Source organism: Psammomys obesus, unplaced genomic scaffold (assembly GCF_907164565.1).
Source record: "Psammomys obesus unplaced genomic scaffold, mPsaObe1.curated_primary_1811, whole genome shotgun sequence".
NCBI lineage: Eukaryota > Metazoa > Chordata > Mammalia > Rodentia > Muridae > Psammomys > Psammomys obesus.
Genome location: NW_026596460.1, coordinates 4,124,733 through 4,151,644, shown reverse-complemented (window position 1 = coordinate 4,151,644; position 26,912 = coordinate 4,124,733). Strand labels below are relative to the sequence as shown.

At 38.4% G+C, this 26,912-nt stretch overlaps 1 protein-coding gene across 2 annotated transcripts in view; it reads right to left on the bottom strand.

Moving 5' to 3' along the window:
- The window catches only part of Tpk1 (thiamin pyrophosphokinase 1), a 368,986-nt gene that overhangs the window by 221,112 nt on the left and 120,962 nt on the right, over positions 1-26,912 (bottom strand). For both annotated transcript variants that reach the window (XM_055598333.1, XM_055598332.1), the window contains one exon: positions 24,489-24,558. In XM_055598333.1, coding sequence (XP_055454308.1) covers positions 24,489-24,558 — 70 coding nt within the window. The remainder of the gene's footprint in view (positions 1-24,488; positions 24,559-26,912) is intronic.

The window sequence follows — 26,912 nt, the reverse complement described above, 5'->3', positions numbered from 1 at the left end:
TTAGGCCAAGCATGGCATGCTCTGTCAGAAGTGGCTTTCTGCCTTCCCAGGGCTGCCAGGTGATTATTAAAGGGCTCCTGTAGCGTGTTGCTGCTGACCTTCACGACATCTGAGAACGAGTTTTCTAGGCATGAAGGCATAAGCAGTGTCTGCTTACAGCTTTGCTAGGAAGTCAGTGGTAGGTAGTGTCTGGGGATAAGATTACATTTACTCAAGATAATCAGCTTTTCTGCTGCTGATTCTCCTGGCTGGAACAAAGAATGATGGCACAGAAGAAAGAAAAGATAATTCAACAGAAAACCTTAGGCAAAGTGTTTTGGAAGAAAGGCAACTTTTAAATTTATTATCAACTCTACTTAAAACATATTATCTTCTTTGCTGCAGAAACAGTGAAAGAGGAAGGCAAGGCGTGGAGCAGCGACAGGAATGAAATTTGTAGCATATACTGCAGATCTGGACACCAAATATAGGATGTACATTCAATTATATGTTATACATAAGATAATAAGCAACGCATTTAGGTGAATTCTTATGTATGACAAACAACCTAGCAAGCTTTGTCTGAAAGCATCTACTGTGTTTCCAGTGCTCACCGCATTTCTAAAAACAAAGCTTATTGGTTGTACAACTTAAGCATACAAACTGTAGTAATTTTATTCTTACAACATCTGTACTAGAGGCTGTTTGTAGCAGGCTCATTATCATTTGCTCAGATTTGGTTGAATTTTGTCCAAAATCAGAGTAAGAGCTGGAGAGTGGGTTGCCAATTATTTAAGATGTACAATTACTTTTCTATACACAAGGTAAAATGATATAATAAAAACATACCAATAAGCCAGCACCAACTATTTATATTAAATAGACTCTGTACAGAGCATCCTCCTGGCTGTTAAACTGCCTTTTAAATAATCTTTCTCTACATTTTCCACAATAGAAATACACATTTAAAACCTGAAACAGCTAAAACAATACTCAAATATCAGCTCTTACAGTTTAGATTCTATCTTGCTACTTCTGGACTAGGAAGCCTTAGACAGTTTGAGTCTAAGGGTATAGGACATGTCAATGCTCAATTTCAGCTCAAAGTTTTAAACATGGATTTACAAGTGAGGAGAGGGCAGACTTGAAACGTTTTATGCATAGAGGACACTCAATTCAGCTTATCAGCTGTTTACAAAGAATATGCCAGAAGAAGAAGAAAACAGGAAACAACCTAGGAACCTGCCACAGAGGGTCTCCAAAAGCCTCTGCCCTACAGACTATCAAAGCAGACGCTTAGACCTATGGCCAACTGTTGGGCAGAGTGCATGGAATCTTATGTAAGAAGTGGGAAATAATAAGAGCTGTAAAGGACGGGAACCTCACAAGGAGAGCAACAGAACCAGAAAATTTGAACACAGGAAACTTCCCAGAGACTCATACTCCAACCAAGGACTATTCATGGAGATAACCTAGAACCCCTGCACAGATGTAGCCCATGGCAGGTCAGTGTCCAAGTGGGTTACATAGTAATGGGAAGAGGGACTGCCTCTGACATAATCTGATTGGCCTGCTCTTTGATCACCTCCCCCAGAGGGGGGAGCAGCCTTACCAGGCCACAGAGGGAGACAATGCAGCCACTCCTGATGTGATCTGGTAGACTAAGATCAGAAGGAAGGAGAGGAGAACCTCCCATATCAGTGGACTTGGGGAGGGGCATGCGTGAAGAAGAGGGAAGGAAGGTGGGATCTGGGAGGGGAGGAGGGAGGGGCTTATGGGAGGATACAAAGTGAATAAAGTATAATTAATAAAACAAAAAGAATATGCCAGAACATCAAGACGCTGGTTAGGACAGTTGCTAGAGGAGCAAAGCTCAATAGTGAGCACACGTGCCATGGGCCAGGCTTTGCAGAGCCATGTAAGTGAGAAAGAAGGGATTTGTGAGCACTGACACTGCACAAAACATTAAATCAGTGAGGTTCTGACATAAATGTTTAAAAATACATATATATGACCTACAAGCTGGCAATGAAGCCTACAGAGAGATGAGGAGAAAGTGGGGTTAGGAAACGAGATGAAGGACACAGGCAGGGTAGACATCCTGACTGCTGAGACCTCGTGGGTTACAGCCTGAATATTGATGTCCCATCAAAATTCCTATGTCAAAACCCAATCCTTGATGTGCTGGCATTCAAAAGTGGGGTGTGGTTATATGGAGGTGATTAGGTAAACCATGAATGGGTTTATGAGCCTTACAAAAGAGGCCCAGAAGGACCAAGTGTTCCTTTCACTATAAAGGAAACACAAAGAAGGCATTCTATATACTAGGCAAGATCCCTCAACACCTAAGGAGTCTGCTGGAACTTCCTGACTGAACTTCACATTCTGTGCAAGTATGAGAAATCAATCCTGTTGTTTAGAAGCTGCCTGGCTTACAACATCTGCTATAACACCCAGGAATGGGATAAGGTACTGATGTATCAGTCACCCACTTATATGCACATATGACAATTTCTAATGAGGAGAAGCTTCACAGCTTCTCTTACACCCACAGTGGGGCTTAGCATTCATCACACAATGAAAGTTCTGCCGGAAAATTGCTCTTCTTTAATATTAGTTCATTTCCCTCTCTTCACTCTACCCAAAGCACTTACTTTCCAAATGTACCTAGAAAGTGTAAGGAGAGGATGATAGCAGCTGATGGAATGGAATGTAAACTATGGGGTTATTTCCTGGCAGGAAGTGGTGTTGGGAATAGAGAAGGTTGGTATGGCACCAGAAAGCACCATGTGATAAGAAAAGTTGGGAGAAGCCCAATACAGTGCAAATAAGGTTCCATCTCTTATTTATGAACATGAAAGAGCCAGAAGCACACATATAGGTTAATGCCATCCTTCACCTTAGCAAATATAAAAGACTGGCTCACGGACAGTGAATTACTTTGTGTAATTTATTTGTTCTATGCTTCCCTCTGTGATTCAGGTGAGACATAATACACAGAATTCAATAAGTACAGCCGGTGATAAATGCCATTAGGGTCACTAATAGGTTGTTTGCTCCTCCCAACTTTTCTGGAACAAAGAGGCAGCAATCTGCCCACCTCCAGTGTCTGCTAGCAGAATTTTTAATTTTGACTCTGTCTTTTCCCTCCACAGCTTTCTTTAAGAAAAGGACCAGGAAAGAAAGCCTCCAAGTCTTACCCTATCCTATAAGACAAGTGTATTAGCAGTGGAGGCACTGAGAAGCTTCTGTTGCTGCCAGCTTGTGGCTATCCCCTTGCCTCCAGCCCTTTATATGAACAATGGTGCGTGGTCCTAAGGGAATGATGCCAAGTTTGGGCAGAGCTCCGCAGCTCTACACAAACAGCCATATTAGAGGAGTCCCAAGGAATGAGGTCAAATGGTAAGGGCTTAGCATAGACCCATGAAACACTATGATCACTGTATTACCAATTACTGATGATATTTAAAACAATATTTGGAAGACACATGAAGAAACTACAAAAGACAAACACTGAGTGTCCTTGTTCAAGCAGCATCTCAAACAGACCTAAAATCAAACAGGAAAGTAAAATGTATAAGATATCCGACACAGGTCTGGAGAGACAACTTAGTAATTAAGAGTATGGCTGCTCTTCCAGAAATGTTGAGTGAAATAACCAGAAACCACATGGCACTTCACAACTATCTATAATGGGGTCTGATGCCCTCTTCTGTCATGCAGATGTACATTCAGTAGAACACTCATAATAAAATAAATAATTTTCAAAAATTAAAAAAGATATAATACCAAAACCATGAATTTAAGTATCTCAATATGTATAAAACCTATGTACATATACATATATACATTGCATTTTCGATCTCCAAAATTTTATGTTGGTCAATCTAATCATCAACTCCCCCATGTTACTTTAGTCATTGGAAGGAGATAACATAACTGGCCACTCCCTATTTCTTGGTTCTCTATTATTCATTTAAAGGCTCCCCGTTCTGGGTTCATTGTTTATTCCTACTGTCTCTTTGCTATCTTCTAATTCTATCAGAGTCTGAACATGTGCCCACTACCCCAGCTCAGTCACTGGCTGCTCTCTCTTCTTTCTGCACTTACTGGTTATTCAACTAAATTCTGTTGCCTTATATGCCATACATTCAAGCTGCAATCTTACACCTCTGCTGAGCTCATAACAAGTGTCCAGCCACCTGCTCATGCTTACACAGTCTTGTAGCAGAGTTCTACCCCAATCAAAAGTCTCCCTTTTTAGCCTCACCAAAGTCACCTAGTGAAAATTAATTTCTTCCACAAAATCTTATGGTCATCCTTGGATTTCTTTGCTTTTTTTTTTTTTTTAATAACTTATTGTCCCACCAATTCTATGGGTTCCTTCTCAAAATCTGTGTCCCCTCAGCTCTTTTGCTGTGGCACAACCCTAATAAGACAGCTGCTGCCATTCTGCTGCCCCGCATCCTTCGGTGTTTTTCGGCTCTGACTCACAATCGGTAATATTCCTCCCAAAGGTCTTTCAAAATCAACCCACATGTACAACCCATCCCATTCTAGTAAGTTCCCATCTTTCCATCTCATATAGGTTATTGGCCAAGTTATCCATTATTTCTCCCCAACATACTTGGTTATGTGATGGCACACTTCTTTTCTTAATCTTCAAATGATGCTATGTAAGCTTACTTCTGAACCACTGAAATTCATACTTGTGGCCATCACAACAGAAAGCAGCAGCAGTAATGGTATGGGAGGCATGAAGTGTCCTAGGCCTCACATGGAGGAACAGGCTTCCCTTTACCCCTGGAGCAATCTCTCTAGCCCTGAGAACAACTTAGGCAAGCCTACTGAAGGTTGGAGAATGAGAAAGATTTGGTGCGTAACTGTTCAGTCATTTCAGCTGTAAACATATAAAACCCACCCAGATGTCATAAACATTATTAAAACTCTCACCAAACTATGATATTGTAATATAAGAAGCAGTGCATATTTCAGTTTAGTTTGTTTGTTTCGATCTCCTGACAGAAGGATCTCTAACACTCTGGGAATCTCTGGATAATGTAATTTTGCTGAGATGCATGGTGACTGCAGTCCCTAAAGTCAGACTCAGGCTGGAGGATGGTCACGACCAAAAGACATAAACATAAAGATTATGTCATATAATCTTTATAACATAATTATTTTTAACATAATCTTTATAACATAATCATATATAATAACATAATCATTTTGTGAGGATCCCTCTTCCTAGGTGAGTCTAGGCTGTCAAATAGATACGAAAAACTAACCAGGCCATCTACATAATGGGACTCTCTAACAGAAAACCCTAAAAACAAAAACAAAACAACAACAACAACAAAAGCAGTTCAGAGGGCTTTCAGCTCATAGAATAGTCTAGTTAAGTCTTTGGTCATGTGACTTTCCTTGCTTACCTTTGCTCCTAGGTGTGCTAACTTGACTCTTTCCTAAGAAAAGCATCACAGCATTAGCATAATGGAAAGCCACTTCCCACCAAACAAAGCTTTAGAGTGCTAATGCCACAGGAAGAACTCTCTCTGAAAGCCTGATTACTGCTAACAGGAATCATCAGACCACTATATTATGTGAGACTGTTCTCTTCACTGACTGATAAAATGCTAAGATGACAGAAACTGCAGTTGTTTTTCTTGTTCCTAACGGAGGGAACTGCTCTCCAGTCACTAATAACCAACTAATGTACAGCCAGGCAGGAAGAAATTGAATACACACTAGAGGCCACAGTGATAAATAAGTAGATTTCACATGAAGTGAAAGAATGATGATCGCACAAAGCAAACTGCACTGGAGCTGCCAAGCTCAGCTGCTGTTTTAGTCAATTTGCCAGAACTCAGAAAACTTCTTTTCTGTTCTTTTTGTTTATAAAGCTGATTGCTTGCTTGTTTTTTAATGAAAATTTAAAACTCTATAAAATTTTCATCTTAAGTTGTTTTTTTTTTTTTTTTTTTTTTTAAAGATTGTCACTGTACTATTAAAGCAAAGCTCTGGCTTATAGTCTAAAAATATTTTTACATATAAAAATGTAAAATCGGGGCTGAAAAGATGGCTCAGCAGTTAAGAGCACTTGCTTCTGTTGCAGGGGACCTGGGTTCTGCTCCTGGCAGCTTACTGCCTTCGGTAACTCCAGGAGATCTGATACCCTCTTCTGACCTCTGAGGATGCCAGGCACACACATGATGCACAAACATATCTGCCGGTGAAACACTCATATGTGTAAAATGATAAATGATTATTTAAAAAGTGATAGAAAATAGTTTTCTTTCCTTAATTACTACTAGATCTAGGCTGAGTACCATATAATTCATACCATATAATTTTGCCTTAGTATTATTTCATTAAAAGAATTTAAATCAAAGATTTTTTTTTTTAGTTTTTTTATTTTTTGAACAAAGCATCAGAGGCATTTATACATCAGGTGATTAAAACTATAAATAATTTTACTTAGGAAAACATGCAAAATAACAATAGAGCTGCTTTTCTGATTAACAATACCCTTTTATAAAATTAGGGCATCATTACACCTCTAATACACTTCTAAAATAATTCTTTGAGAATTGCATATAATGTGTTTTGATCATATAATCCTACTTCCCACAACTCTTCCTAGGTCCCCTGCCCCTCTCCATTCAAATTTGTGTCTTTCTGGGCCCACTGATCAAGACCAATTAGTCCTGTCCAAATATTCTTTTAAAACTGTGGAAGACTCATTTCCCAGAAGGCAGGAGGATTATTTGTACTACTTTTACGACGGCAGGTGGCTACTTCATTCCCTTTCACTATCATTAAAGCAAAAGAATATCCCCTAACCCTGAAAACAAGCTTCACCTTCTGCATCTGTCCAACACTGTTGTCACTTTCTGTCTTGATCACCCCAGCCACGAATGGGGTGAGATGGAACTTGGAAGCAGTTTGAATATTTATTTCGTTTATAGCTAAGGATGTTGAACACCTTTACGGATTTATTGTACATTTGTATTTCTTAAGATCTACCTATTCAATTTGTCACTTGCACAACACAATGGAAAACAATATGGAAGTTCCTTGTAGAAATAAAATAGAACTGCCATACGATCCAGCTACAAACTCTTGGGTACATACCCAAAGACTGAAGGCAAAGTCCCACAGAGATGGACCTGCACATCCATGTTGCACCTAAAACAGACTACTCACAGAACCAGCTTAGATGCCCCTCAGCAGATGAAAAGATAAGGAACATATGCTGAATTTCCACAATGGAATTCTGATCAGCCATAAAGAAAATGAAAGGATGACATTTCATGAAAATAGATGAAACTGATAATTTTTAGTGCAATAAGCCAGATGCAGAAAAACAAATGCCATGTTTTCTCGCATATGCAGAACATAAATTTAAAATTATCTGAATACTTAATATGTTTGTGGGTCCAAAGAAAAAGCATAAGGATCATGAGAAGGTAGTAAGTGATCTTAAGAGAGGTGGGAAAATGAAGGCAGTGTAATACATGTAATAACAAAGAAGAAAGGAGTCAGCTTAAGGGAAGAATAAAGGACAGAAATTAAAGGAAGGAAGGTAATGGAGAAGAGCAGTGAATACAAACAAGGTATAATGGTATATATGTATGAAGATGCCATGATGAAACCCATCATTTCCTCTATGTGTTAGTTAGTTGTTTCTGTAACAAAATATCTGACAAAAGCAGCTTAAGGAAGGAAGGGTTGAATTTAGCTCAAATCATGGCAGCCAGAGGTTGAAGGAACCGGGAATCCTGTATCTGTGATCAAGAAACAGAACAACTGATGTTTTTGCATAGCATTCTTCCTTCTTTTCCTTCAGTCCAGGAATTTAGCACATAGGACAATTCCTCTTATACCTAATGCAGATATTTCTACAATTAACTTAATCTTGATCATAATCTAATCTAGATAATCCCTCACAGGCATGCCTAGACATTAATTTCTATGGTGAGTCTAAATCTCATCAAGTTGACAATCAAGATTAATGTCACAGTATAATGACTTCAAAAGTAGTTTAATAAAATGAAAGATGGATAGATATGAAAAGCATAACATTGAGCAAAATGATCTGAAGATAGGAAGGCATATGTACCCTCACATTTAGATCCTATCCTTTAATGTATACATTTGTGTACATACATAGATGTAAATGTGGATAAAGCCTAGATGAATTGAAAGGAGATTAAAACCCAAGGACTAAAGGATACATGTGACATGAAAGAGGCAAAGGGATTTTGAGAGAGGTTACAATGGCAAATCAGGAAGATACCATGGAGTGAAGGAAAAAGGGGAAAGAGAATGTACTAAAACATTGTTTGAAAAATGTCTTATGGTATTTAATGAGCTAGTATGCTAATTAAAAATAAAATTTAAAGATATTTAAATTTAAGATATAAGATATAGAAAAAAAGATAACAAAATCCTAATCAAAGTATTCCTTATCACAGTAAGACACTATTAAGTTAGAGCAGTGAGTACAGAGGGAGAAATAAGAAAAACAAAGGCTATAAACTGTCTTAGGGTTTAGCACTGAGAGCCAAGGTGACATGGATAGACATTTGTGGGAAATCGAGATACTGGAGGAGACACACACACACACACACACACACACACACACACAGATTTATTGGCTAATGAGCATATCAGTACTGTAGAGAGATTGAACTGTTGTAGGTCCAAAGGCTAATTACCTTATCTTGTCTAAGTTCTGGCTCTCTGGAACAGGCATTCCTTGCCCTCCTGTGTAACACCTTGTGACAAAGATAAAAACATTTTGTAATCTATTAACTTAGCAGGCAACTACCTGCTTTGATTCAATCCATTTGTGAAATAGCTTCCATACTGGAACATCAAAATTGGGATATAGATCTATGTTCCTGCGCTATGGACACTCAAAATGGCTCCAGCATAAAGTTATCTCTTGTTCCCTTTCAGACAAGAGATATAGATTCTATGTCAAGATTTGTATACCCACTGAGATTCCATTGGAGAAAATTAATTTTTCCTTTGCATGCCTTTGTCAGGTGGAGTCCGCTTTTTGGTTAGGAACTGAAAAACATATCCACTTCCCATTTCAGCACTGGGACACCATGTGGCTTGACCCTGTGCAGCCCTGTGGGTGTGAGTTCCTATGTGTATCAGTCCTACTGTGTCTGGAAGACAATGCTACCTTAGTGTCATCTATCCCCTTCAGTACCTCTCTGAGCCCTGACAGGTGGGGTTTGATGAAGACATCCCATTTAGACCTGAATGTTCCAAAGTCTCTCACTCTCTGCACATTGCCCAATTGTTGTTCTCTATGTTTTATTTGGCTGTCCTTCTTGATGTGCTGAGAAACTTACATGCCTTAAGTATAAAAGGAAGTTACAACTCTCTCCAGAAAAACAAACTAAAAACTCCACCAAGCTGCAACAATAGAAAGAAAAACAGAGGCAGATGTGCCCTCAGAACCTCAGCTCTGCTGAAGTTGTGATCCTGTCTAAGAAAGGAGAGACAGAAGAGAATTCAAGTACAGTTCTGAATGCCAGTTCCTCTCAGTCTAAGAACTTTTCCAGTTCTCATAATGCAAGCACAGCTGTGGTTCAGCTCTCCAGGTCATTAAAAATCCTACATGTTTTCTATATTCATCTTCTAATCTCCCTACAGAGGGAAATTTATGGAGACACCCGAAGACAAAACAACTTCTCATGGAGCCCCTCTCTGGAAGATAGTTGAGAATTCAGGCACAATTAATAAAATTTACTTTAGAAGTTGACAAGATTCCTTTTATACAGAGATGATTCAAACAAAAAATTTAAAATAGAAATTCAACAAGCTAGTCCTTTCTCCTCTTAGCTAGAAAACTCTAGGTTCCCAAGAATCTCATAAGAAACCCCAATCAGCCAAAGCAGTGTCTTAATTTCCTTGTGCAGCTTTAAGGCTTATGGCTTCATCTTATCAGATAACAGTACTATCCAAGGCATCTTTTGAACCACCCCGCCATTACACTTATCAAAAAAAAAAAAAAAAAAAAAAAAAACAAAGAAAAAAGACAAGAAAGAATTGTTAGTTTCCTTTTAGGCTGTGCGTTGAAATGTCAAAATGTTGAATATAGCCACTAAGACACATGAGACTCTTCTTTGAAAAGCTTACTCCGTGTAAGCCATATGTTTCTCCTGAGTCAGCCTCTCGTTCAGTCAATCTTAATGATTGAATATATGTTAAGAATCTTTAAATTTTTTTTCATTCATTTTTTTTGGGGGATTAGAATATATCATTTTTCCCTTCCCTTTCCTCCTTCCAAACCCTTTTACATAACCTATCCATGCTTGCTTTCAAATTCATAGCCTACTTTTTCATCACTTGTTTTACACACACACACACACACACACACACACACACGTACATAAATATATACACCTAAACACAACCAGCTCAGTCTGTATAATATTACTTGTAAGTAGATTTCCAGTGCTGACTATTTGGTATTGGATAACTAACTGCTATTTATATCATCTGCTCCTGGCTGCTAAGATTATTTTAAAGATAAATAAAACAAGGAAACTATCGGTTAAGTAAAGCAGTATGGATAATTTCAACCTTATGAGGCATCATGGTGAAGGATGATTAGGGAAGATCTCTCCCTTCCTCCATCCCCGAATTTGGATCAATGAGATAGGGAGTTTATCAGTAAATGTTTCTGGGGAGATACACATTGAAGTTAAGTTTTAAAAGGAAAGTTAATACTATCGACAGTTGAAGAAAAGAAAAAATGGTTTTAGAAATTAAACAGTGTTTAGTTTAAACCCCCTACATTCCTTGATATGTGGAGGTATCACAGTGTTTTTCAGCTAGTAGACTGAATTAACAATTGATATTAAAACGATACAAGGACTTGAATAATTGTTTCTGAAACGTTCTAATGTTAAACTATCCTGTCCTTATGTGGACCTGATTGTAAATATAGCATACCTGCAGTCAAGAGCCCCACGTAATGCCCTGCAGAAGTGATGTGCTCCAGGGACTAAGCCCTGTTACAGAGTGGGCCAATGTCACCTTCCCTGTAGTTCAAGAAAAGCACCACTAATCTCAATTTACAAGTGCACATGCAAGCCTACTTAAGAGGGTACAGAATAGTTTGACAGTAAAACAAAAAATCAGGACATAGTAAGTGTCCATATTTATGGAGTATAGCATATTATAATTCCACATACACATATAGCTGGCAATGACCAAATCTGGATAACTAGCTTCTCTTTGAGGTTCTGTCTTCTGGTGATTTGAGATTTATAGTAAGTTGTCATAATCTGCCCCCCGCCCCCACCCCAGGTGCCGTACAGCCCTGGGTCTACTCCTCTCATCATTCCTGTCCCTCCCATCTCACCACATTTGGAAACCTATTATATATTCACACAATGAACTTATTCCTATAGTGGTAACATATGTTCTGTTTTATTTTACAGAAAAAGATTTATTTTTATTTTATAGATATAAGTGTCTTGCTTGCATGTATTTTGGGAACCACCTGCACGCAGTACCTGGAGAAGCCAGAATATGTTGCTGAATCACCTGGAACTGGAGTTACAGGCAGTTGTGAGCTGCTATGTAGGTTATGGGACTGAACCACGGTCCTCTGGAAGAACAGGCAGAGGTCTTAACTGCCAAGCTATCTCTCCAACGCCTGTTTTCTGTTTTACTTTAGATGTCCCTAGGGATTCTGTAGCACTTTGTCGAGTATCCTTGCTACAGAGGCAAAACTGAAGTTCAGAAGGACAACAGCTCAAAAAAAAAAACAAACAAACCAAACAAACAAACAAACAAACACACAAACCTCAGGGATCACTACCTTAGATTGCAGTGGTATCTTGGGGCTCACCTTAGTGTAGTGTTGTTGGGATATTTTTCCATAAAATTAATAATGAGCCACAGAGTAAACTGAATTCCACCTGTCAATTTTCTGTCTCCTGAGAATAGGAACATCATTGCTGGTTTGGGTGCAACTTGGTCATCAACTCAAATTTCATGCCTTATGATGATATGTTGCTAAACAGAATGACATCTACACTAGGATTATGATTATTTTTTCTGGATCTCTGTCCATCAGTATAAACCTCCAATTTTAATAAACAGAAAATCACAGGGGAAGTACCTAAATGAGTGATTGCAAGCACACATGTAAATGACTTGTATATGTGTGTATGAAAAGCCAGACAGGGGCTGCCTTATGACTCTTTAAAATGGCTCAGTCTATTCCTAGCATCCATGTGAAAAATGACTTACAACTATCCCTACTTCCAACTACTGGAGATCTGATGTCTCTGGCCTCCTTGGGTACCTGTACTTACATGCACATATGCACTTACGGATGAACACACATAATTAAAAATAACAAAATCTTTAAAAAACAAAGGAAAAACCCAATTACATATGGTAATATGTAATTGATCACAATCACAATTTTTCAAGAAATAAATTTAAAAGAGCCATATGTTACTCCAAACTTTTGACAAATGATGCCAGGTTTTTTGAACAATCACCAGAAGGTAATTTATTTCCTAGGAGTCCATCCACAGAACAGGAAGGGAAAAAGGTTCTGTCAGGAACATACTTTATGAAATAGAATAGCCATAAAGAACAATGGCTCTGATTAAATTTAGTTGTAAACTGACTTCCTGCAGCTACTAAAAGTGATCTCACCCTAAGAATTTATTCCAAGTTCAGGCATGAACTGACAAACACAGCCCTTTGCATACACATCTGTCCCTCATCTTGTACCCCCAAATGATTCAAAGCCATATACAATAACTCAGATCAGTGATTTACAATACTTGATAATCAACAGACTATAATGTATTACTAAAATAATCTAATCAATAATTCAAGATAAATATACCCTCACAGTCTGCTGTGCAAGGTTCGTTAATACCAAGATTTGTGCTATAAATCCTCTTTTAAGTGTGCTAATCATTTCTTCTGTCCATCATTTTGATTTAAAGAGACAATAGTGTTGGGCTGCTTCCAGAGCTCAGTGATTTGACTAAATACTTTGTAAATAGAAACTTAACAGTAGTAAATAACTAATCACTACTTAGGGTACTTATAAAGAATTAAGTAAAACCAAATACTCTTTCTTCCCAAAACAAGGCTTATGCAGGTCTCATTCCCACATATGCTAAAACAAGTGAAAACTGTGTTTCTTGTCTGTACCTGAAAAACTTGAAAATAGTGAATACAAATAACATCACTAAGGAAACTTGTCACAGGGGGGTGGAATTAACTATTTCATACAGTAAAGGTTTTTTACTTCACAATTTATGCTCAAATACTCATATGAATTTATTTGATAAAAGGAGCATATATTATCTTGTCTTATAAAAACATCTATCAGGATTGACTTAGCAGATGCAATTTTTTTGTTTTGTTTTGTGTTTTTTTTTATTTTTTTGTTTTTACTGATTCAGCAATTACAGGCATTTTATAGGAGTCTTTTCAATCAGTTCTATAACCCTTAGTGTTGACAACTTCAGGGACTTTCAGCAGTTCTAATTAGAATAAATAACAAACTTCCCAAAGAAGCCCTTTGAAAAAGAGTGACAGGTGCCAACTAAAAAGTATATGTAGGAATAGGGTCTTTTGTTGCTATGGTGAATACCATCATTAATAGCAGGTGAGGAGGAAAGAGTTGATTTGGCTTAAATGTCTGGACTACAGTCTATAAGTGAGGGGAGCCAAATCAGAAACTCCAGAGGAACAAGAGCCTAGAGGCAAGAGCTGACACACCAGCTATGGAAGCCTGTGCTTACTGGCTTGCTCCCTATGGTTTACTCAACCTCATGTCTTATGTACCCCAGGACCACATGCCAAAGGATAACACAGGCCACATGATATATTCTTAAATTAAGAAAATACTCCAGATCTTACTATTTCCCACTTTTTACATAAGATTCCATGCACTCTGCCTAACAGTTGGCCATAAGTCTCAGCATCTGCTTTGATAGTCCATAGGGCAAAGCCTTGCAGAGCCTTTCAGAGGCCCTCTGTGGCAGGTTTCTAGGTCGTTTCCTGTTTTCTTCTTCTGATGTTCATCCTCTTTGCCTTTCAGGATGGGGATTGAGCGTTTTAGTCAGGGTCCTGTCTTTTGATTAGTTTCTTTAGATGTACAGATTTTACAGGTTTATCCTATGTTATATGTCTATGTGAGTGAGTATATACCATGTGTGTCTCTCTGCTTCTGTGACAGCTCACTCAGGATGATTTTTTCCAGGTCCCACCATTTACCTGCAAATTTCATGATTTCCTTATTTTTCATTGCTGAGTAATGTTCCATTGTGTAGATGTACCACAATTTCTGCATCCATTCTTCAGTTGAGGGGCATCTGGGCTGTTTCCAGCTTCTGGCTATTACAAATAAAACTGCTACAAACATAGTTGAGCAAATGTCCTTATTGTGTACTTGAGCCTCTTTTGGATATATGCCTAGGAGTGGTATGGCTGGATCTTGAGGAAGTGCTATTCCTAGTTGTCTGAGATCACCAGATTGATTTCCAGAGTGGTTGTACAAGTTTACATTCCCACCAGCAGTGGAGTAGGGATCCCCCTTCTCCACAACCTCTCCAGCATGTGTCACTTGCGTTTTTCATCTTGGCCATTCTGATGGGTGTAAGGTGTTATCTCAGGGTCATTTTGATTTGCATTTCCCTAATGGCTAATGACGTTGAGCATTTAAGTGTTTCTCTGCCTTTCGATATTCCTCTACAGAGAGTTCTCTGTTTAGCTCTGTTCCCCATTTTTTAATTGGATTACTTGGTTTGCTGCTTTTCAGCTTCTTTAGTTCTTTATATATACTGGATACTAGCCCTCTGTCAGATAAAGGGTTGGTGATGATTCTTTCCCAATCTGTAGGCAATTGTTTTGTTTTGATGACGGTGTCCTTTGCTTTACAGAAGCTTTTCAGTTTCATGAGGTCCCATTTATTGATTGTTGCTCTTAGAGCCTGTGCTGTTGGTGTTCTATTCAGAAAGCTGTCTCCTGTACCAATAAGTTCTAGGGTTTTCCCCACTTTTTCTTCTAACCGATTTAATGTGTCTGGTTTTATGTTGAGGTCTTTGATCCACTTGGACTTTACTTTTGTTCAGGGTGAGAAGTATGGATCTATTTGCATTTTTCTACATGTATACATTCAGTTAGATCAGCACCATTTGTTGAAGATGCTATCTTTTTTTTTCCATTTTATGGTTTTGGCACCTTTGTCAAAGATCAGGTGTCCATAAGTGTGTGGGTTTATTTCTGGGTCTTCTGTTTGGTTCCATTGATCCACCATTCTGTTTCTATGCCAGTACCATGCAGTTTTTATAACTGTTGCTCTATAATACAGCTTAAGATCAGGAGAGAACAGGAACTTCACAAGGAGAGCAATAGAACCAGAAAATTTGAACATAGGGGTCTTTCTAGAGACTCATACTCCAACCAAGTACCAGGCATAGAGATAACCTAGAATCCCTGCCATAAGTGTTACACTAGTGTAGCAGCACATTCAGAATGAATCTGATATACCTCACTACAAAATTCCCAACTTGAAGCAGCTGCTACCTATCATGAAATAGACAGAAAGAAAATGGCTGACTTACTTAAGACATTTCTCTACTTCCTCTGAACGCATAAAAAATACTTGCTACTCGATGCCTGAGTTAGTTTTACTGGTAAAGGCTTTAGAAGAGGAAGATGCCCTCCCCCATCACTGGACTGGGGGAGGGGCACCAGAAGAGAAGAGGGAGGGAGGGCAGGATTGAGAGGGGGCTACAGCTGGGATATAAAGTGAATAATTTGTAATAAATTATAATAAATAAAAAATATAAAAAGACAACAAACAAACAAAAAAGAAGCTGCCCCAGGAAGTGGCTTCCATGCATGCTTGTTTACTTACTTATTGCTATTTTTGTCAGTGTGATATGAGCATATTTCTGTCTGTGTGTGCACGTGGGTATAGGTGCACATTCAAGTATATGTATGTGGAGTCTACTTAGTGTCTTCATTCATGTTGTGATTTTTTTGTTGTTGTTTTTGCATTTGTTTGTTTGGAGTTTTGGGGAGCCAGGCCATGGTGCATGTACAGGTTAAAGGACAACTTGCAGAAGCTAGTTCTCTCATGATACCATGTGGGACCTAGGGCTTTAACTCAGGTCGTCATGTGCATAATAGGAACCTGAACTCAGGCCCTCCATACTGATTAAGTTGCCTCCCAGGCCCCAGCTATCTCAACTGTATTTTAATGCTGGATTATCTGGAAAATAGTTTTATAGGGACAAGTGGAGCTATACTAGTCATCATCTGGAAAGTGTGGTCAATCTCCTCATAGGACACTTGTGAGCACAAAAAAACTGAACATTTCAAACAGGAACATTTCCCACCTCACATTGGAGTAATATCCTCTGTTTCTGAAATCTTAACAGTAAAAAATTTAAAGGGAGTGACAGAAAAAAAAGACCAAGATGTGTTTTGCTTTTCTTTCTAGACTAGTCTTCCTCTCTGTCCTATCACTGCATCAGAATGCTCAGCAGAGAGCCTTTCGTGTGAACACAGGGGCATCCTTGAGATGCTTGTCCTTTAAATTACAGCATTCATTCCTATATCTCTCAGCTACCTAAAATAATGTTTACATAAAATTAACCTGGAAGACTTCCTATTCAGGTTTCTGTATGTGCCATTTACTCTGAGAAATAAAGATGAAAACAATCCTCACCAATTCAAATATGCTTATTAGACAGCACACCGTCAAATCATAGCTGTTCCTCAAAGTGTTCTGTAAAAGAGCCTAAAATCTCTAACTCCCAAGTCATACACACAGACACAACTTTCACACTTAGCACTGATGTACACAGTGTATGTTGTGCTCAAATTTTAGTGAATTAAAATGTTGAGTACCTTGCTCAGAATAAGATGCCTATGAGAGGAATTAGAATGGAGAATAGTGTAGCAGTCTGTCATAAGTTAGGAATAAGTTAAGTAATTTTAAGCAAAACAATGTTATTTTTATATATAAAACATTTATTATACATAATTATTATAAAACATTATAATGTATATAATTATAAAATATTTCTTCAGCATTAACATACTTAAAATATCTGATTTTATATGTGAGAAATCCCTTGCTAAAAAATAGCTTAGCCCAAGTGACATCTCTGTTGAGATATCAATGAAAAATCATTAATTCAATAAATTTTCCAATGCTCATTAGTGCACTAGATATTAGAGGCATGCAAAGATGATTAACTGTGATTACCCAATTCGAGCAGTTCACCACCCAGTGAAGGGTATTAAGGCATACCTTCACAAGATAAAATGAGAGAGTAAATAATTAGAAAGCATTATGCAAAGTCAAGGAGCAACAGATCACTAGAAATTAATAATCTAGTAAAGGACATAAGTCCTTACAACTCTAAATCAAGGTAAAATAGGAAGGGGACATTGTGATTTACAGGCAGGATTACACTGAAGGAGACAAGTCACAGCAGGCTGCAAGGAGAGGGTGCTCAGACGCACACAGCATCAGTTGAACATTGGTATACAAATGGCACTGCTACAAGAAATGCTGGCGTCCTCCATTAACACCACCCAATAACAAGCACAGTACTGGATATACAAGCACTGATTAGTCTGTTCAGAATACAAAATGCACAGCTCCAACGCGCACAAGATAAGCCATGAGAGAAGGCCCAAGCAGAGAGTATAAGTGGATGACATGATTAGGTCAGCTCTGTTTGTGTACAAATCAAAGAAAAAATTAGATATATCTGAAAAGATAATCATGACATAATGTAGAGAGTTTGGATTCTGCCCATGAGACAAAAGAAAACTCCCCCCAACAACCGACCACATAAGCACAAACAAATATGTACCCATGTACACATCCCATTGAACTGCAATGATCTCTTTATGTCTCATAATCTGTTACACTGAATATTTTCTCTTTAGATAATTCTACAACAGTACATTTATTTTTCAATACATTAGTTTAGCATACAAACAATGGGTCAAATTGTAGCATCTTCAAACAAACATGTTAGTGTCCTTTGTCTCATTCCTTCCCCTCCTGTCACATTCACCTCTTCCTACCCACTCCCTTCTCTATATGATTCCCTTTCTCCTTCCAATTAAACCCAACTTCTCCCTTCTTGTATGCATTTACTTTATTATATGTGATTGCTTGTGTGTATCTATGTATACTCTGTATGTGCCTGGTGCCCTCACATACCACAACAGAGCAAAGGACCCCCTGAAATTGGGGATATAGCACACTGTTGCCACCCTATAGGTGCTGGGAGACAAATGTGGGTCCTCTCCAAAAACAGCAGGTGTTCTTAACCACTGAGCAATCTCTCCAGCCCCATCAACTTTTTTTTTTTTATTGTGTTTATACCACCAAGCCTAAATACTTGATTTAAATTCCTGAAATCCACATGGTAAAAAGAGACAACGGACTAACATAAATTGTTCTCTGACCTCCACATTCAGGCTGAGACCACACACAAGTATGCGTACACACATTAAATACCTAATTACATAAATGTTAAAAAGTATATTTTATTTATTTTATGTATGAGTGCTCTGCTGCCTATATAACTGCATACCAGAAGAGGGCATTAGATAGTTGTGAGCCACCATGTGGTTGCTGGGAATTGAACTCAGGACCTCTGGAAGAGCAGCCAGTGCTCCAGGGACTGTCTCTGACAGGAACTGCTTGGCCTTTTCTTTTATTACCTCCCTCTGAGGGGGGAGTAGCCTTACCAGGCCACAGAGAAAGACAATGCAGCCAATCCTGATGAGACCTGATAGACTAGGATCAGAGGGAAGGGGAATAGGACCTCCCTTATCAGTGGACTGGGAGAGGGACACAGGAGGGAAGAGGGAGAGAGGGCCGGTTGGGGGTTGGGAGGGGATGTGGGAGGGAGCTATAGGGGGTATACAAAGTGAATAAACTGTAATTAATAAAAATAAAAATATTCAAAAAAGTATATTTTAACAAATTTCTAGGAGGTTAGGCAATTATTGTGAGTTTATCTCTGCATCCTCTCTTTTATTACACTAGTCTCCTTGTTTGTTTTCATGTCAGTACCAAGTTGCTTTCATTACTACAGCTCTGTAGTACAATTTGAGATCAGTTATTTTGCTATCTCTATAATTACTCTTTCTGCTAGAGGTAGCTTTAGCTAATCATTGCCTCTGTATTTCCATAAAATTGCTGAGATTCATTTTACTACTTTTGTATTGTATGTCATTGTTTTTTTTAATTTTTTATTTAACTTTTATTAATTACACTTTATTCATTTTGTATCCCCCCATAAGCCCCTCCTTCCTCCCCTCCTGGACCCACCCTTCCCCCTTTTCTGCATGCATGCCCCTCCCCAAGTCCACTGATAGGGGAGGTCCTCCTCTCCTTCTTTCTGATCTTAGTCTATCAGTTCTCATCAGAAGTGGCTGCATTGTCAGGGTTCTAGGTTATCTCCATGAATACTCCTTGGTTGGAGTATGAGTCTCTGGGAAGTTCCCTGTGTTCAAATTTTCTTGTTCTGTTGCTCTCCTTGTGGAGTTCCTGTCCTCTCCAGCTCTTACTATTTCCCACTTCTTACATAAAATTCCATTCACTCTGCCTGACAGTTGGCCATCAGGCTCAGCATCTGCTTTGACAGTCTGCATGGCAGAGTCTGTCAGAGGCCCTCTGTGGCAGGTTCTGAGGTTGTTTCCTGTTTTCTTCTTCTGGCTTTCAGAGGCCCTCTGTAGCAGGTTCCTAGGTTGTTCCCTGTTTTCTTCTTCTTCTGATGTCCATCCTCTTTGCCTTTCAGGATGCGGATTGGGCATTTTAGTTAGGGTCCTCTCTTTTGCTTAGTTTGTTCAGATGTACAGATTTTAGCGGGTTTATCCTATGTTGTATGTTTATATGAGTGAGTATATACCGTGTGTGTCTTTTTGCTTCTGGGACAACTCACTCAGGATGATCCTTTCCAGGTCCCACCATTTACCTGCAAATTTCATGATTTCTTTATTTTTCATTGCTGAGTAATACTCCATTGTATAGATGTACCACAGTTTCTGTATCTATTCTTCAGTTGAGGGGCATCTGGGCTATTTCCAGCTTCTGGCTATTACAAATAAAACTGCTACAAACATAGTTGAGCAAATGTCCTAAATGTGTACTTGAGCCTCTTTTGGATATATACCTAGGAGTGGTATGGCTGGATCTTGAGGAAGCACTATTCCTAGTTGTCTGAGAAAGCGCCAGATTGATTTCCAGAGTGGTTGTACAAGTTTACATTCCCACCAGCAGTGGAGAAGGGTTCCCCTTTCTCCACAACCTCTCCAGCATGTGTTGTCACTTAAGTTTTTCATCTTGGCCATTCTGATGGGTGTAAAGTGAAATCTCAGGGTAATTTTGAATTGGATTTCCCTAATGGCTAATGAGGTTGAGCATTTCTTTAAGTGCTTCTCTGCCATTCGATATTCCTCTACAGAGAGTTCTCTGTTTAGCTCTGTTCCCCATTTTTTAATTGGATTACTTGGTTTGCTGCTTTTCAGCTTCTTCTTTATATATACTGGATATGAGTCCTCTGTCAGATAAAGGGTTGTTGATGATTCTTTCCCAATCTGTAGGCAGTCGCTTTGTTTTGATGACGGTGTCCTTTGCTTTACAGAAGCTTTCCAGTTTCATGAGGTCCCATTTATTGATTGTTGCTCTTAGAGCCTGTGCTGTTGGTGTTCTGTTCAGGAAGTTTTCTCCTGTACCAATGAGTTCTAGGGTATTCCCCACTTTTTTTTCTAGCCGACTTAATGTGTCTGGTTTTATGTTGAGGTCTTTGATCCACTTGGACTTCAGTTTTGTGCAGGGTGATAAGTATGGATCTATTTTCATTTTTCTGCATGTAGACATCCAGTTAGACCAGCACCATTTGTTGAAGATGCTATCTTTTTTCCATTGTATGTTTCTGGCATCTTTGTAAAAAATCAGGTGTCCATAAGTATGTGGTTTTATTTCTGGGTCTTCTGTTCGGTTCCATTGATCCACCATGCAGTACCATGGATTTCATTGATTCTGTAGGTTCCTTTTAGTGTCAAAGAAAAACAGGAATCTCCCAATTAATTAATTTAATTAATTAATTAAAATAACAATAAGTAGAATCCATCAAAGAGTTGGTTATTTAAAAAAAGTCAAGAGTTGGTTCTTTAAAAAAAAATAGTACCCAGTGGGTTCCTTAGTAAGGGAACAGGGACTGTCTCTGATATGAGCTCAGTGGCTGGCTCTTTGACCTCCCCGCCACCCCTGAGGGGGGTGCACCCTTGCTAGGCCACAGAGGAGGACAATGCAGCCAGTCCTGATGAGACCTGATAGGCTAAGGTCAGATGGAAAGGGAGGAGGACCTCCCCTATCACTGGACTCAGAGAGGGGAATAGGAGGAGATGAAGGAGAGAGGGTGGGATTGGGGGATACAAAGTGAATAAACTGTAATTGATATAAAAAATTAAAATTTAATTAAAAAATAGTCAAATCAGTCAAAGAAAGGAGATAATCAAGTTAATAAAATGAGTGATAAAGAGGGAGTTAGTTGAGAGTCCAATGAAACAGAGCTTATCATTAGCAAGTACTTTGAAAATTTATATTCCAAATTCCTGAATTATCTATAATAGACTGATAAATTCCTACATACATATGTCCTGCCAAAATTAAATCAAGAAAATATAAATATCTAAAGTAGATACAAAACAGTTGAGAAGAATGAAGTCATATTAAAAAGCATGCTAGGAAAACAAAATTCAGGACCAAATGAGAGTCACTGTAAATGATATAAAATCTTTAAAGAAGAATTAAGACCAAATGGCCTCAGACTGCTTCATAACACAAGAAAGGCAGGAGCACTACCAATTTCATTCTATGAAGTCAGTATTATTCTCTAGGTAATTGGATAAGCAAACACAAATCATGGACCATTTTTTTTGGTTTAGAGAGTCATTTTTCTTTGATATTGAGGTGTATTGTTAGGTTATTAATTTGAGATCTTTCTGAAATCAAAATCAAAACCATTCTAAATCTTATGGAATGTTAAAATGAAATAACTATTCAAATATTCATTTAAAAACCCATAATGTAATGTAACTGGGCAACTTTCAAAGAAAGGGAGCTTTTGTATATCAGGTAACTACAGCAAGTGAACAATACCCTGTATTGTCTCAAAGGGTAGAATCAATAGATTCAATGAAACTCTTTGTGGCACAGAAGAAATAAGAAATACATACTTTTTAATTTTTTCTTTTTGTTTCTTCCAACTCACTATCTTGATTATCAGTCTTTGCTTTCACAATAGGAATACTTTTTTTCACTTTTCATCAAAACAAAACCTGATAATTGAAGGTAAGCTGCTTTCAGGATTGAAGCAAAGGCTGATCAATACTGAAGTAAGATGGCTTGGACTTGAGGATATTTACTAAGTAGAGTAAATCATACACAGAACTACAGATACTATGTGACTACAATATAGGAAGCATCTGAAATCCACTGATAGAGCGGGGAATGGAAGCTTCCAGAGCCAAGGCATCAGAGGTGAGGAGCGCAAGTCAGAGTGGTTACAATGACAGACAGGCTTAGGGTTGGCAGTCCAACGTGCCCATGCTCAACAGCACTACACTGTAAGATGAGCAGTGTTCTGAAGGTAAAACCCATGTTCACCGCTCTGAAAGCAACAAAAAGTAATCGAGTCCCTGCAGAAGGGTACAGGTCTAGTGCAAAACTAGAGCGACTAGTGGGAGGACTTCCAGGGTTAATACCAGCCTGGGCTATGAAAAGAAATACGCATCCAGGCCAAGGAAGGGTTATCTAAAGTCTTACCCTGTGTGAGAATCAAATTTTGCCTTTCAAAGGTTTAGAGCATTAGCCCAGTATTCTAAAATTACACAGTAAGAGAACATTAGATATACTCCTTCCTTATTAGGTGTATCCCTAGTGCCTAACAAGCCTTCTTCCTTAGTATATCTCAGAGGCTCCAAAACCAGAAGAGCACACCACTACTGTGCAGAAGGTCTTCTCTTGGTGATCAGACTTCACCTCCTACCCTGCTCTCTACCCTTCCCCAGGCCTTCCATGTCCCAAGACATTAGAACAAGAATGAATATACATACGTAAAATTTCATAAGCATTCTAAATGTTTTTCATAATCAGGGAACAGGTGGAAAGCAGTAGGTTAGTAACTTTCCAAGTCATGCTCTTAATTATGTTTGTGAGCTGGGTCTACTACTAGAGAAATAGAGCTTAGCTGTTGACTCCTTAGTAGCAACCAGGCTACAGGCATGAAACAAACAGTGCCCAGTTTATAGCCCGAGTCCCCATGGCATGACACTCTATTCTGAATTATGTGCCAAGGCACTTTCTTAAACAATTTGGAAGGTTTGTCAGACATTGTCCATGTCAGATATTAGAGAGTACTGTCAAAGAAACTTACAAAGTTGTTCAGCAGAAGAGTAAATGAAATTTAAGTGTCCTAGGCTGTCACTGTTACTGTTTTGTTTTTGGGTAACAGCATCCAGTCTCCAGATGATAGTAATAGCATCTAATCTCAAAGGAAACAAGACTTCTCTACAGTAAACAGCAAGCTGGTCTCAACAGCACCTTTGCTTTTAGAAAGCTGAAGTTAAACATTCTGATGTCACAAAGAAAAATACATGATTTCAAACCACATATATTTAATGCCCACACAGGGCTTGTTATGTCATAATATTTTTATTTTTGTTTTGGAAGCAAGTAGGCGATTTCTCAAATGCCAACCATTTCAATACAGCTTCTGACACATACGAGAATGACTGAACTACATTTCACAGTTTACTCACATCTACACCATGAAATCTTGTGTTTCGAAATGAGTTGGGCCACAAACACATTCGCAACTGAACTAGTTTGAAAATCTGTTTCTCTAAAACATGTTCTCTCATCAACAAATATCTCACCATACAAGGACCAGGAAACCAAGACAATGCAGAGAGCAATCCATTAAATAAACTCTCTCAAAAAATATGTGTGTAATGCAGAAATAATTAACAAAGAGTAAATCCTACTATGATTCATTCAACATTAATATAAAACCTCACATTTTCTACAGCAGACTCTTTTCTAAGAGTCCAGTTTTCATTCTTTTAAAGTGTTTTAATACAAACATAAATAGTCATTTGAGGTTTTATTTTAGCCAATCTTCAATGTCCTCACAAATTTCAATACTTGATAAAGTAACTTAACGAGGCTTTAAAGTAATAGAATAGGATTTTAAAAAGAGGAACACAGATGATCCTAATTCTAAGAGATCTCATTCAAAGAAAGAAATAATACAACATAGTTAAGCAGTTCAGCCTTGCCCCTGCCCGGAGGTGGTTTCCTATGATGAGTATGAAGAAAAATAAGCAGTCACCGTAGAAGAACTAAAGAGCAGAAGTGAGGACTATGCAGACACTACTTGCCGGGAGCATACCTTTCTCTCTCTCCTTCAGTGATATCATATAACTGGTTGGCACCTCCATCAGCACAGGCTTTTAAGAGAGCTTCAAACAAAAAAAATGTAAATCATGTCAGTACAGATGGCAAAGCGTAGTTCTCTCCCATGAACACCACAGGAAAGCAAACACTCTGAACATAAAGTAGCACTATCCCCTGGAACGTGACATTCACCTTATGACACATCTGCTGTTCTTACATGTGACTCTACCTAGGAGGACAGAACCACCTACAGACCCTCTGCATCTTCCTCAGTCCCTCAGAGGAGAGGTGGAGAGCATGTAGGGGTAACATATCCTACAATTTGTCTTTCCTCTTTTATAACAGAAGGTAGGTTCACGGTCATGACAGGCAGCAGGATTCAGCTGATGGTCAGATGCTATGAGGATATTACCACTTTGGCTTTGCATTGCCATTGGGAACAGTGGTACTTTCAGGTGACAGACAGCCAATCTCATTTTCTTCGACTCATTTGTCTTCTCTCTGGAAACACTGAAGACCTTCTTTTTCTCCCTGATATTTTATTTTTTTTCCCGAGACAGGGTTTCTCTGTGTAGCCTTGGCTGTCCTGGACTCAATTCGTAGACCATGCTGGCCTCGAACTCACAGAGATTCACCTGCCTCTGCCTCTTTGAGAGCTGGGGTTAAAGGTGTGCACCACCACACCTGGTTTCTCTTCAATGTTTTGGGCTTCAAAACTGTGCCTAAGCAAACAGTGCTTCTCAAAGCTGAGGAAACATCTCTCTCAAGTTTTGGAGGAATATTAGTCATTTTAACTCAGTTCCTTCCCACCTTCTATCTTGTCTATTTTCTATCTCTGAGAAGGCCAATGAAACATTTCTGTTGGCAATCTTACCTGCCCTCAACCTTTCTCCAAAGTTTCATTCTTGTCTCCCTTCTGTATGTGACCAATTATGTCAACTATCTTTCAATTCATAAAATCTCTCTGCAATTATGTAAATATATATTATATTTTGCTAATAATTGTTTGTTAATTAGTTAAGGTAACTTTTTTAAACTATTAAACCTATTTTCAATAAAGGACCTTTATTATATTTTGTTGATAATTTTTAAATCTTTATAAGGCAAAATAAAATAAAATGAGATAAAACAAAAGCTAACACACTGGAGTTGGACAAAACAAAGAGAAGGAAAAGAGCCCTAGAGTAGGCACAAGAAACAAAGGCCCCTCGTTTGCACACACAAGAATCCCATTAAAAACACTAAAAACACTGGAAGCCATAATATAAATGTAAAAGGTCTCTGTGCAGGCCCTGTGCATGCTGATTGGGTCTTGGAGCATAAATATGAGCTTTGAGCATGTTGAATTAGAAAGCTTGGCTTCATTTACTTATTAAAAAAAAAAAATCTTTGCCCTAAGGGTTCAGATCAAACTATTTTTATCCTATGGAGTAGGTGTGGATGCAAGATATTGGTGATTTAACAGGAGAGTATAGTAATTTCTTTACTTTTAATAGATCAAAGTCTTGCCTTCTGCCCCTAAGCAACTCCTAAAAATCAAAGCCACTAAGTACATTAGTTACTTTTTCATTGTGATCTATGTAAGAGTAATAAGGAATAATGATGCCACAGACCCAAATTCATGCTCTCTTGAAATTCTCTCCACCAACGAAATTAGTCATTTACTTTCTTATTTAGTCTCAGGCAAGTGGCATAATATAGCCAGATTATTTTTCAAAATATTACATGAATAGTTTGTAGCCCAGTTGCTGATAGTTTTTATTTCTATCTGCAGGTTTCTAGTCTCTGTTTTACTCTCAACAACACTGTCTTCCAGGTTCCTAATAGAACTACAGAACAGCCCATTAAGTTCTGCTTATAGCATTCAGCTGCTTTCCTAGCCCAAAGTTCCAGTGTCTTCCACACTAAGTCATGAGCATGAGCAAATGCCTGACACAGAAATGGCTGCAGAAGAAACCACCTACTACTCTGCTGACCTACTTCTTCATTTTAAAACTGTCCATCATCTTTTTTGTGTGCAAATTTAGCTATATAAATGAAGACTTAGAACAGATAACTCTTAACTTTTGAAATGTTAACAGCAGGAAAGATAATGTAATGGATATCTAACCAGCCCTATTGAGAGAACAAAAGCCCCATCAAAGTCTAAGGTTTTCTTTTCTGTGATCCCTGTTATACATGAAGTAAAGTGCAGCCTAAGTGAGCAAAACACATGCAGTTTAGCTTGAGCTTTATCACCTATGAAAAGGGGCCACTAAACAATCAATATTTTAAGAATTACATGGAGTCTTTCTCACAATACATGAACACAAGGGCATTCAGTAAACAGTATTCTCTGCTTTTTGTTAAAATTTAAATATCTATCTATCTATCTATCTATCTATCTATCTATCTATCTATCTATCTATCTATCTATCTA